This window comes from Marmota marmota, unplaced genomic scaffold (genome assembly GCF_001458135.2).
Source record: "Marmota marmota marmota unplaced genomic scaffold, marMar, whole genome shotgun sequence".
Taxonomy (NCBI): Eukaryota; Metazoa; Chordata; class Mammalia; order Rodentia; family Sciuridae; genus Marmota; species Marmota marmota.
This window is the reverse complement of record NW_026000222.1, coordinates 1,166,809-1,179,738: the sequence shown is the minus strand read 5'-3', so window position 1 is coordinate 1,179,738 and position 12,930 is coordinate 1,166,809. Positions and strand designations below refer to the sequence as shown.

Here is a 12,930-nt window from a genome sequence, read left to right as displayed (position 1 = left end):
ACTATTTTCCCTGCTTTTCCTAAAACGTACTGCATTTTCAGCCTGGACTCAGTCCATTGGACCACTGTTAGGAAGACAGGGCCGCAGCCGCCTCTGCTCTTGGCTGGCAGCGTCCCCTCTCCTGGGTGGGCAGCCTCTCACTTCCTACAGGGTTTGCTCAAATTCCTGCTAAGAGAGGTCTCCCCACTTCTTCTGCCCTCCCATAGCTCTTAGTACCCCAGTACTGTATTATCACAGACTTCTTATTGTCCCCTGGAGGGCAGCAGTCTCAGTGCCTGTCCTGAGACCCAGGACAGTCTGATGCTGACATTTGACAAATGTTTTGAGGCATTTAGTATTTATGGCAGCCTACATTTCTGCCAGGTGCAATTCAGTTGATTGTTGTAGGACTGATAAAACTACAGAAGGGTTTCTGCATATAGAACTAGCTTGTTCTGCCTTCCAGAGCCATAAAATGGCTGTCTTCACGCCTGTCCAGACCCTTGGTCTCAGCACAGATGCAAGAAGGACTCTTAACAGTGCCAAGTGCAGCTGTGGCTTCCTGAGTCTCATCAGGAGTCCACATCTGTGGCTTACGGAGGTGCTACTAAGAAATGCAACTCTGGCCATGGCCCTCTCCAGCCCCTACTGGTGTCCAAGAAACCGGGAGCTCTTCCCACTCCAGTGCTTCTTGTAGAGGAGTGTGCTGGTGAAGTGTGCGCAGCTGGGCACAGGGGCAGGGGCAGGAGGCAGGTGCACAGCTGTAGTGCCCGCACACCTGCCTCCAGAGGGAAGCCCTTGGGAGTTGGTTGGTGTGGCCACCGGGCGGCAGGCCAGACGTGCACAGGTGGACCCTCGCATCAGTGGGCCTCGGGGGAACTCGTGGCTGTCTGGGCCCATCCAGACTCACAGGCAGGCTCAGGACCCTCAGGACTCAGGGCATTTGTCCCAAATCAGACAGTTTTTCTCAGCAGCTGAGCAAAGCCGTGTCCTGTTTCTGACCTGGCTTAATCCCATTCAACTTGACTCTCAGCCCTTTTCTTTTCTTCCCAGAACACTGCCTTGTTTTCCTGTGACCAGCCCAGCCAGCAGCCTGTCAGCAAGGCTAGGCTGTGGTCACCTGGAATCAGCTCAGCCTCCCAGGTGCTGAGCATCCTGGGTCCTGGGGTCTGGGTCTTGTTATCCTCTGAGGCCAGCATCTCATCAGGGCAGAATTCCCAGTGCAGAGCTCCTGTTCCTTTTTCCTTTCGAAGCAGAATGAATGCAGCTACTCTTCCAGGGAGTTGACTCTGGGAGTAGAGCGTGTGTGACCGCCTTTTATTAGTGGGACAGCCTCCAACAGATGGGGGTTTACCACACAGAACTTTTTTCACCTAAGAACAGACAGCAGACTTGCATCCCGGGAAAGGCCGTGGAGAGGCGTTGAGCGCTCCTGCAGGGGTTCTGGCCCGGGCCCGCCCAGCCAGCACACCACTGCCCCCGCCTCCAGGTGGCTGTACTCCGCCCTTGTTTCTGTTTGGGGGTGGCCGTTTTTTATTGCCCCAAGCCCTGCGTGCTGAGACCAGCCTGTTTTCTTTGGGGTCCTCTAGGAATGTCTGGCAGCCCTTGCAGGCCTGGCTGGCAAGCAGCAGCGTGGCCTTTCTGAGTCTTGCGTCATTGTTCACGTTGGTATTTCATAACTGGGCCTCGCAGACCTTTTGCCTACTTCTGGGCCTGGCTATATTTAAACTAGAGCCGGGCCTTCCCACCAGCTCCATAAAACGCATCTGTGCAGGAGGGGAATTCCCGCTGCCAGCCTCAAACTGCTCTGCAAAGCCGGGCTGCTGGGTGTGCTCAGCTGGCGCGGCTGAGACCAGCCCCTGCACAGAGTCACAGATGCCAGTGGTCATTGGGCCTTCCTGTGGGAGTCGCCCAGGCTGCCACTGTCTTAGGAGGCTTGCACTGGAGTCACATTCACATTTACAGCTGTTGGTGCCCCTGGGCACAAGCTGCTAGGTTTCTTGCTCCCATCAGGTGGGCCTAGCCCACCTCAGGACCTACTCACCATTCTGGTTCTTGGTTCTCACAAAGCCACACTGTTTTCCTGGTGGGGTCACAGTCACCTCTGTATCCACACCCCACACACTGCCCCATCCGGCACATGCCTCCTTCAGCTGTCGCCTCATCTCAGGTTGCCTCGCACTTATGTGCCAGTGTGAGGTGTCCCAGGGCTTCAGGTGGGCCAGGATGGGGCGGGGAAAGCTAAGAAATGCTACTTTGGCCTTCTGGAAGGGCCTCGGCAGGTCAGGGTCTTGGTGTGTGCTGTGACCTACTGCAGCTGTCTGAGACGTGCCCTTCACAGTGTGGGCGAGGCCGTGTGGCCTGCTGCCCAGGAGGTTCTGCACTGTGGTGAGTCATTCAGGTCTGCTGCACCTGGCCCCTGTCTCCACTGCTGCAGAACCAGGTGTTGCATTTCTCTCAAGCAACTTCCCCTCCCTGGTTTCTGGAGCGCACTGTCCCCCCCAAGCCCTGCCCAGCACTGGTGCTGGCTGTGCAGCCAGGTTCCATTGCCAGCCTTTCAGAACTGTCCCTGTGGTGAGCAGGTCTTACAGGGTGGAACTCACATGAGAACTTGCTCCTGTGAGTCGTAAAGATCGGTGCCTAGGTCTCCTCTGCTGACCCTGAGTGCATCTGATGACAGCACCTGGGCGGTCAGCAGATGGCAGGATGTGTGTGACACTCTGTAGCCACCCACCCACTCACCGCCTGCTCTGTGCTATGCTTAGCTGCCTCCTGATGAGCCAAGGGTTGGAGATTGCTCAAAGCTAGAATTTCCCAGTCCTTGTAAGAACTCTCTTAATGCTATCATGGATCTTTCTGTTGTCACAAAGAAACTCCCCTGAGGATTTAATGAGCCTCCCCTGGTCTTTCTGACCTGTTCTGGATGTTGCTTAACTGCCTGGCTCTGAGAGAGCCACTGAGCCCTTCAGGGAAACGTGTGTAACTTCTTGATTGTGCCGTGTGTAACTTCTTGATTTGTGTAGCCAGGGAGTTGCTCCAGCAGCTCCACCCGCCCTTTGATGAAGGTTGGTGAGCGGATGAGTGTAGTGCTCACTGGGGTACTCCATCTGACTGTAGGCGCCTGGTATCTGCAGGTACTAGATACACACGGGTCTACAAACACGGTCGTGAATTAGAAAACATTACTGAGCCTGTCGAGTTCTTCTATAGGGTGGATCCAGGATGGGCAGTGGAACAGTAACAGAAAGAGCCCAGGGCAGCGTTGGTAGGTAGCCTTACAGGCGTTAGAAGGCGCACTTCCTTGGTGCTGACCTGCACCTGGAAGCAGTCCATGTGGGTTTCTTCTTTCTACTCCTGCAGGAACTAACGGCAGTGGGTGGAGCGTGACACAGCACCTCGTGTGTTTCTCCCAGGTTCACACGTGTGTGCTTAGATTCCAGTGCATTTTCAAAACTCAGGATTGAAACACTGAGTCTGTGATCTGTAGGGGTCCCCTATGGACAAAGCCTATCTGTCTCACCTCACCTTCCGGACCCTCACTTGGAAAAAGGCCATCCAGCTTCAGTGGCAGCCCCTCGTGAGCAGACTCTGGATGCATAGGCCTTAGGAAAACCCTGCTCCATGCTGGGACTTCCAAGTTTGGGTCCTGGACTCTGGCCAGTGGGGATTACCAGGTATTTCCATTACCTCAGCCGTGTGGATGGAGTTTCGGAGTGAGGTGCTCTGGGCCCATGTTGCTGGCCTTGTGTTGCGTTGGAGGCCCATTATGCCACGTGCTGTCTGGCAATGGTGGATTTTGTGTGCGGGTCCCTGAGAGAGGGCCAGATGGTGAGTGGTGTAGGTAGGGAGGACTACCTAACTATCTCTTGAACTATCAAGAGTTGTCCTCCAGCATGGGACACCAAGGGTTGTGCCTGGTCAGGTGGATGGACGTGGTGGAGGTGGGAGATGGTGTTGGGAACCATCCACCAAGGCAAGGACAAAGATGTGCATGGTGGCCATGGTGGAGGGCCCAGCAGAAGGCCAGAAAAGCCCCATGGCAGCCCCACAGGCACTCAGCTGCCTTGGGCCTTTTCAGTGTCCCAAGCACGCAGAGCGCACACCTGTTGACTGTCGCCCCACCAGTGCTGGCAGATTGGGGTGAGGGCATCAGATTTCTCCAGAAGTAGATGTGGACAAGTGTAGTCGGAGCAGGAACCACAGGCTTTGCCTTCCCTTTCTGTCTTCATTAGATGTTCAGCCTTGTGAGTTTAGAAGGGAGTGGCCGTCTAGTTTTATCTTTCTTCTTTGGCCCCCCAATTTGGCAGCTGCCCAGACTGGAGCCCAGGCACACCTGGGTTTGTCCCCCTTGCCTGGTCGCCCTTGGTGCTGGCTCTGTGTCAGCTGGATAGAGGCTGCGCTGCCCTGGGCCACTTGTGCTGCTGGTTCGGTGTCTGGGCAGCACAATGACCCTTGCCCCTCAAGCCTCCCGCAGCCTTGGACGAAGGACAGTTCCTAGCAGATAAGAGCATGCTGCCCGCTGTGGGGAAGGTGGCTTCCTTGGTCAGAGATCACCTGCGGGATCTTTCCTCTCCAGAGGTGTGTATGCAAATCCCAGCCTGTGCTGGCCTTCTTGAGGTCATCCCCGAACAGCCTGCTTCCTCCCAGCCACTGCCTCCACAGAGTGGCTGAGCACACTCCTGTGGACCCCGCAGGCCCTTGGGAAAGCTGCGGCTCTGTGTTCTGTTCTCTTTTGTCCCCTTGGCTTTCGGGGTCTGAGCAGGGTGCTCGGGCTGAGTGTCCTTTCGAGGGGAAGGGATTTGGCCTCAGGTTTCTCGGGGTGTCTTGGGGAAAAAAAGGTGCAGCTCGGCAGCCTCCTCCTCAGCCCAGACGGCCATCTGGCCACCTCAGGGCAGGAGCAGAGTGGTGAGAGGTACCCTCCCTGCCCTTCCCGGCACAGTGTGCTGGCTCCTGGTGTGCACCCAGGGCCACGGAGGGGGCCCCTTCTTTGTTGACTGCCCACCCTTGCTCCTCCTGGGGTGTCTGCCCTTGCCTTGTTGGTTTCAATTGTGTGTCCACATCTGAAAGCAGTTTTTTCATGGTTTGACTCCCCGCAAACTGGGGACAGATACCCGCAGGGCTCAGCTTGTTGACATCGTCTTTAGTAGGCACGGGCGTGACTGAGGAACCGCATAATTACCAGGCAGATGTGGCTCCTGCCACCAACATGAATTTCGGTATCCAGATACCATCTATGTTGTTTGTTTGCATGTTTTAAATATTTTCACTTTTTTAACTTAAATACCTTTTAAAAGGAATCTTAGATCATCACTGTAAAGCAAACACCAATCATGTGCCATAGTGAATCACTGGAGTAATCCAATAAAAATAAGCCGGGTGTGGTGGCCCGTGACCATAATCCCAGCTATTTAGTAGATTGAGGCAGGAGGATTCGAGTTCCAGGCCAGCTTGGGCGAGTTAGCAAGATCCTGTCTCAAGATGAAAAAAATACAAGGGCTGGAGATGTAACTCAGTGGTTCAATCCCCAGTCCTGAAAAAAAAGATTAAAGTGTCTGGCTGCACATAAACAGAAATGCGTGTGCTGTGTTGCTGTGCTTGGGAACATGGCTTGCTGCGTGGCATTCCTGCCTGGCAGGGCCTGGTGCCTGCCCTGCAGTGGTGAGGACATCAAGGCCCATTGGTAGCCCCAGCCTCGGCGGGGAGCCTTCAGGACACACTCGAGGTGCCCATCTCCAGAGGCCCTGCAGGTTTTCCTGGGGCCAGAATGGGGCACTGTCCGCCTCTGTCCGCTTCACTTTCCATGCTGCGATGGAGACCGGCTCAAGCATCTGTCCATCCTCTCCCTTTGAACAGCATCACAGTACATCTGGAAGGAGGCAGCCTCACCATGGCCTTGGTGAGCACGGTGTCCGTTTCCTGTTCCATTTTCAGGATGAGGACATGCAGGAAGTGTAAAGGTGAAAGCAGCTACCTAGTGGCCTGCGCTGGGGAAATCGGCAGCGAGGTTTTCTCTTCCTTCCTGGGTTACTTTCCAGGTAGCACCCGGATGTGCCTATAGCCCTCAGGTTTGGGCTGAGATAACAGGGACTTAAGCCTCAGTAGCGTGTCCTTGAGGAGGCTCTGAGTGCTGGGCGTTGCTGCTGCCCTGGATTCTCCACAGGCTTGGTGCCTGCTGGCTTGTGGCCATCAAACAGGTTCTGAGATCACCAGCAGGCAGCTGTTCTCATGTTCCCACATAACCCAGGTAGTGCTGGTCACAGCCACCCCGACACACACGATGCGGTGGTGGAGAACCCTCGACAGGAACAGCAAGCACCATGTGGAAACGTAACGGCAGAGCTCCCGTGAAGAAAGCGGCACCCTTTACTGAGAGCCGCAGGAGAAGACAGAATGGACGGCATGGTGCTCGGATAGGTTCTTTCTTTCTTCCTTCTTTCTGTTTGGGTCTTGCACGTGGCAGGCAGGTGAGCAGCTCCCCGAGTTCAGCTACAACTGAGCCACATCCCAGCCCTTTTAATCTTTCATTTTGAGGCAGAGTCTTGCTTAGAGCACGGCTAACTCACATAGCCTTGGCTTGAACTTGTGATCCTCCTGCCCCAGTTTCCCAAGTCGCTGTAATGACAGGTGTGTGCCATTGCGCCTGCCCTGTTAATGAGCTTGATGACACTCCAGTCCAAAGCCCAGTGGGATTCAGAGAGCAGTACATGACACAGTGCTGCCAAAGGTCTTCTGTAGGTGAGCACAGGCAAGGTGAACAAGAAATCTGAAAGTCAGACGCATGCAGGGTTTTGAATATGCCACAGACCGAGAGCACATGCAGCTCTGGCATGAGAGTGGCTGAGGTGCCAGGCAGGCTGGTGCTTGCCTTCCGTCTCAGCAACTTAAGCCCTTAGCAGCTTAGTGAGGACCTGAGTGTGAGCACACACACCTCTGAGTGCAATGCTGTGCATCCCATTTGCACTGGGGAGGGTGGCCCTGCCTGTCCTCTGGGGTGATGAAGTCACCTTCTCTGTGGCCCACAGGTCGTCCTCACGTCATCATCCTATTCGGGCTCTGGCTTGTCACGGTCCCCATCCTGGTCCTCATCCTACAGCTCCTACTCCAGCTGCTCTTGCGGACACAGGCTGGGGAAGTGGCTCAGTGGTTAAGCACTTCTAGATGCTATCCCCAGTCCAACCCCCCCCCCCANCCCCCCCCCAAAAAAAAAAAAATAGCTAAGGTCAGTGAAAGAGCATAGCCCATGAGAAGCCCCTGCAGAATAAGAGTCTATATTCACCAAAGGTGGCATCGTGCGCCCTGGGCAAGAGGGCGCTAGCAGTGCTGCAGATCGCTTGTGAATGGAGGAGGAGCCTCCCTGTAAGCCGCGCGTGGCACCTGGCGCTAGTGAGGCAGGGTCCAGGGAAGCAGGTGGGGGGTGTGGATTACCTGGAAGAAAAAGCCAGGTGAACGTGACTGAGGAGCAAAGAGGAGCCTTCTGAGCCCAAAAGGATGCATGAGGTAGGGCAGCACACTGGGGTCTGCTCGAGTCAGAGGCCACAGCCAGCCAGAGTGAGCCGGCCCCAGGGCATTACAGTGAAGAAGAGCTCTAGCTCAAGGCTGCAGGCAGGCAGAGGGCTGGGCACACACAGCCCAGCCTGGCCAGTCTCCAGCCACGTCCTGTCTGTTTTGCTGGCTTTCATCTGCGTGGTGCCATGGTGGCAGGGAGTGGTGCTGCCAGCCCTGTGAGTGGCTTAACCCTCAGGGGAAGAACTTGCTATTTGCTACTAATTCCATTTATTAGGAATTTGCTCTAGATTTAAAAAAAAAGAAAAAAGCTATGATGACTTTTATAAAAAAAGATCATCTTACTATCTTGTGTTTTTAAAAAAGAAACCCCAATATCGAAATGTTCAGAGGGTGAGAAATCTCAATGAATTCCCCTGTAGTCAGAGACAGCTCTCAACACAGGTGGAAAGCCCTCCTGGGCCAGCCGGGCAGTCCCTCAGCAGGCCCAGAGGCAGCGTGTCCATCCTGGGAAGAACTCAGGGCTGAGGGAGACACACAGAGGTGCTGAACATCGGCAACAGGGACTTTTATCTTAATTTTGTGTATTCCGGAGATTTCAAATGAACTTTGTGATTTCTCTACTGAGAACAGATTCCTCCTGAGTAGATACTTTTGTATTAGGCACTTACATTTTCAGGTTTTCTCTAATCGTTATAATTAAGTTACTTTTCTGCTGGTCCTGGGGCTCTAGGTTTTATGTCTTTGATGCAAACTGTTTGAATCTTGAGGCATTCTGTTGGCGCCAGGCTTCCCGATTAGGAGCCCAGCCTGCCTTCTGCGGGCAGAGGGCTGCAGTCTCTGCTCAGTTTCTCTCCAGCACAAGCCCTGGCCAGGGCAACAGAAGTTACGATTTTAGGACAGATTGACGATCCACCTCCTATCCCTCTCGTGCTTGTGCCTGGCCTGTGTGGTTGAGGAGATGGTCTGCCCAAGTGCATGACCACATGCACCAGCCCCAGGATTTGGAGGAAGGTCCCTCTGTCCCCTCTCCAGCCTACAGCCCCACCCAGCTGCTGAGGCCAGCACTGTTGTGAAGGCCTGGGAATGCTCTTTCTGAGGGTCTAGTCAGGGTTTTTTCCGACTGCACTGTAGCCAGTCTCTTCACAGACAAAGTGTTGAAGACCTGGACATGTTCATTCACAACCTTTTTATTGCATTTGAGAAGAGTGATTTTTGTTCCTTTAATCTCGTAATTATTTATGATGTGCAGCACTACAGACAGATGTTTCTGGACGTCACAGTCCCCAGCTGACAACGTAGACGGGATAGAAGTTAAATAAGTGATCGTCATAAAAAGCAATTGCTGTCATGGTGAGAAGGAGACAGGGTGTTCACCTGAGAAGGACTCTGGCTGGCTTTAGGGCCACCCTCAAGGAGGCCTGGCTGCCTCCTCCTGAGGTTCCCTCAGCTCTGTCCCAAGTCGCCTCGGTCTCAACAAGCAGCATTGCAGGGAGAGGGCAGGCAGCCTGAGCATTGCCACTCTGTGATTGCAGCCGTCAAGCTGAGCCACCAAAGAAGGAGGCCGCCTCTGTGGGGCCTCAGGTGAAGCGAGCAGATGAGTGGAAGGACCCCTGGCGACGGTCCAAGTCTCCCAAAAAGAAGCTTGGGGTTTCCGTCTCCCCTAGCCGGGCACGAAGGCGTCGAAAGACCTCAGCCTCATCAGCGTCTGCCTCCAACTCCTCCAGGTAAAGCGGCAGCCCGGGAAGCTGGCTGGCCAGTGGGTGTCCACTTACTACCAGGCTGCCTCTCTCTGTGTGTTGCTGCCCAAGGGCAGGGCAGTGGGATACCAGGTAGGACTGATGCTGAGAACCTCAGTAAGTCTTTACTTCCCCCAGAAGAAGCAGAAGCAGGCAGACTGGGGGACCCAGAAGGGAAAACAAAACACCAGGCTGGCCGGCTGCTGCTGGGGGTCATGTGCCACCCCAGGCCCTGAGAAGGAGGTTCTGGGGCTTCAGACAGGAGCTGTGAACACTGTGAGCCGGGCAGCCAGGTTCTCAGGGAGTTTGCCTCAGCAGCTCCATGCTGTGGGTTCTGGGTGTGAGCCGAGTTAGAGACGGAGCTGGGTGGGCCCTGCAGAGCTCCGCAGGAGCAGGAGGTTCCAGGGCACAGGCAGGTGGCAGGTGGGTGGGGAGGGCCTGGGCGCAGCGTGCCCGTGCTCCAGAACCGGGTCTTGGTTTCTGCTCCACTCTCCAGGGAGGGGGCTGGATGCAGCGCCTGCACAGATGCCAGGAAGAGGGTCTGAGTGCCGGGTGTGCCTGTGTGTGGCTCTGCCTGAGTGTGAGCACACGCACCTCTGAGTGTCACTGCTGTGCATCCCATCTGCACTTGGCAGGGTGGCCCTGCCTGTCCTCTGGGGTGGTGAAGTCACGTTCTCTATGGCCCACAGGTCGTCCTCACGGTCATCGTCCTACTCGGGCTCTGGCTCGTCACGGTCCCGATCCCGGTCCTCGTCCTACAGCTCCTACTCCAGCCGCTCTTCCAGACACAGCTCCTTCTCAGGCAGCCGGTCCAGGTACGTCCCCTACTGGGCTGGCGGCAGAGCCGGCAGGTCGTGTCTGCCACCAGACAGGTCTCGTGGGGCCTGTCTTCAGCTGTTGGGGTAAATCAGTGCCCATTAGTGGTCTGAAGAATGGTGTGGCAAGGCGCTGGCAATTCCCGGCACCACAACAGAGCTGGTGCAGCCTGTCCTGCAAGCATGTCCCAGGGTGCCACCCACATAGCCATGTCCTCCACACCACCTGTGCACAGAGAGGGCCACTGGGTGGACCATGCACAAGCCACATTCCTGGTGTTCAGTGGCCTTGTGCTACTGATGGCACCATATTGAATGGCAGACATGGAAAGCTTCCATCGTTCTAGAACGTTCAGCTTTTTGTTGTATTTTCCCCTTTGAAAATAGGCATTTTATCACTTTTAGATAAGATTCGAAAATTCCACAAGCACATACACAGTATTCCGTGTCCAGTTTGTCTTGCCTGTAGGCACCCAGTGGTGTGGCCCCTCTCTGGCACTCTCTGCCAGTGGGAGTGGAGAGGGCCAGCACCAGGCTCCAGCTCCGCGTGGACCTTGCTGCACCGTGGTCACTGTGGGATCTTCTGGGAGGGGCAGCAGAGTGGCATCCAGCAGGGCGTGTGCACAGGGATCCTGGTCTCACTCACTGGACAAAGGACCCCACTTATACGTGTGCAGCTGCCACTCTGGGAAGCGTCGTCACCAGGTGTCTTGGAATAAGCTGTGCCTACTATGATGATCTGGTGTCCCCCAGTGGTGCCCCTTCCTGCATAGAAGATGATCACACAGTTGTCCACAGTGGCGTTTTCATGAAACAGAGGGAACCGGCACACTGTCTTGTCTCCTGCGACACTGCGCTTGGTGAGGCCAGGAAAGGTGGGGTTCTTAACCTGAGGTGCTGGAGGGCCAGTCTTGGTGCACCTGTGCTCCCAGACACAAGCCTGGCTGGTTCCTGCAACAGAGTCAATAGAACCTGAGACAGGTTGACACGGGCCCTCGTGTGAGTGGTTAGGACAGGAAAGGACAGTCAGAGCATCACCCTGGAAATACTGTGGGGCTTCATTTAAGAGGCTGATGAGTTGTAGAGGAGAAATATTGACACCATGAGGCCAAGCTGGGCCGTTTGGAAATTTCGGACTTAGGAAGTCCCGTGGGCGAAGAGTTAGGTGATTTTTGCTCTGGGCGTGCAGCTGACGATGATAACAAGGTACCAGGAAGAAAGCCCTGCAGTGACATCGAACACCAAGGTCAGGGCTTCCAGGCCGAGAGGGGGGCTGTGATGAGTGGTCGGGGCAGAGCAGTGGTTCCCTGTCCTGTTCTGCTGAGTGCCACGGGGGCAGGGGTGTGTCACGGCCACTTGGAGGCATGACACCACCTCGTGTGTGGTCTCCTCACCACTGAAGAGAAGAACGTCTCAGACACTGTGGGGCACTGGCCCGCCCTCAGGGGTGCTTGGAGCCCTGCTGCTGCTGAGCTGGGACCAGCTGTCCGTCCCCCGAGGCAGGTGCAGGGTGCGCACTGGAGAGGGGAGCTCGGTCTGGGAGGTGGCTGACAGGGCTGCCACTGGCTCTGTAGGAGCTCCTGAAGGTCCCTCCCTGTGCCTCCTGGTCCTCCGTGGCCAGCCTCCCCCGTGCCGTTCTCTGAAGGCAGCAGCGGTGGGACTGCAGGAGCCCCGTGAGGCCGCACTGCAGGGCTGGTGCTGCTGCAGTGGGGGCTGCACGGAACAGCTGAGCAGGGAAAGCCTGAGCCGTCCTCGCCCCTCACAAACAGCAGCCTCCTGGATTTTGTCCTTGGTGCTTTGTCTACCCTGCTGACACTAAGACTGTGTCAGATAGCTGCCAGCCCTGCCTGTGCCTGTCACCTTGACCTGCTCTGCTTGTGGATCTTTGTCACCCATACCTGTCTCCTGGTGCCTTGGGCCCCCTTCAGCCCCTGGCCTCTCTGGTCCCCCGACAGATCCAGAGCCCTGTCCACTCGGCAACGCATGGCCAGGTAGCCGGCTCGCTGGCCGTTCTGTGGGCTGTGGAACCAGCCCGAGCCTTGCGTCCTGCATGCAGGCTCATGGGCCTTCCTGGGCACAGCTGCCCCTGGCACTCTTCTTTCTACTCTGAGGGTGTCTCTTTAACAAATGGTGGAGTGACCTGAAACCAAACTGAAGTCTGAGACATTCTCCATGGGCTGGGGCTGTGTTCTGGGCTTGGCCAGTGAAGGAATGCGCTGAGCCCTGGGGCCCTCCTCATTGTCCGCTTTGCTCCCCAGGTCCCGGTCCTTCTCCTCATCGCCATCCCCGTCTCCCACGCCTTCTCCACACAGACCCCCCGCCAGAACCAAGGGGGAACCGGCACCGCCCCCCGGGAAGACGGGGTGAGTTCTGAGCCGCCCCAGCTCCCCGCTCTCCGTCCACACTGCTCAGCTCTGGGGGCCCACCTCCTCCCCAGTCTTCTGCTCTGTGCTTGTGACTGGGCTGCAAGCATGGCCCCTGGAAGATGGGTGGAGGCAAGAGGCTCAGATCCTGGACTCAGGTCCTTCCACTGTCTAGCAGAGCCCCGAGGTGTGGGTGCCTTTCACAGGGACATCAGCCACGTCCCCAGCCCTGTCCTGAGCCTTCTCTGTATCACAGAGAGAAGTCAGTCAAGAAGCCAGTCCCACTCCCCGTCCCACCACAAGCTACCAAAACCACTGCTCCTGCCCCTGAGCCCACCAAGCCAGGAGACCCCCGGGAAGCCAGGAGGAAGGAGCGACAAGCCCGGTCGCCCCCCCGGAGGTGAGTGCTCAGGCTCTGGTCTCCCTGGGGGTGCTGTGTCCTGTGCCGCCACAGAGCAGATGCTGAGGCAGAACTCCAGAGTGGGGGAGGGCATTTGGGCCAAGTAGCTGAGGCCATCAGCTGAGCCCAGA

The 12,930-nt window shown here is 56.2% G+C and overlaps 1 protein-coding gene across 4 annotated transcripts in view; it reads left to right on the top strand.

Moving 5' to 3' along the window:
* Positions 1–12,930, top strand: part of Zc3h18 (zinc finger CCCH-type containing 18) — a 51,649-nt gene that overhangs the window by 32,926 nt on the left and 5,793 nt on the right. For all 4 annotated transcript variants that reach the window (XM_048792483.1, XM_048792484.1, XM_015495968.2 and 1 more), the window contains 4 exons: positions 9,018–9,209; positions 9,911–10,036; positions 12,295–12,399; positions 12,656–12,799. In XM_048792483.1, the coding sequence (XP_048648440.1) occupies positions 9,018–9,209; positions 9,911–10,036; positions 12,295–12,399; positions 12,656–12,799 (567 nt within the window). The remainder of the gene's footprint in view (positions 1–9,017; positions 9,210–9,910; positions 10,037–12,294; positions 12,400–12,655; positions 12,800–12,930) is intronic.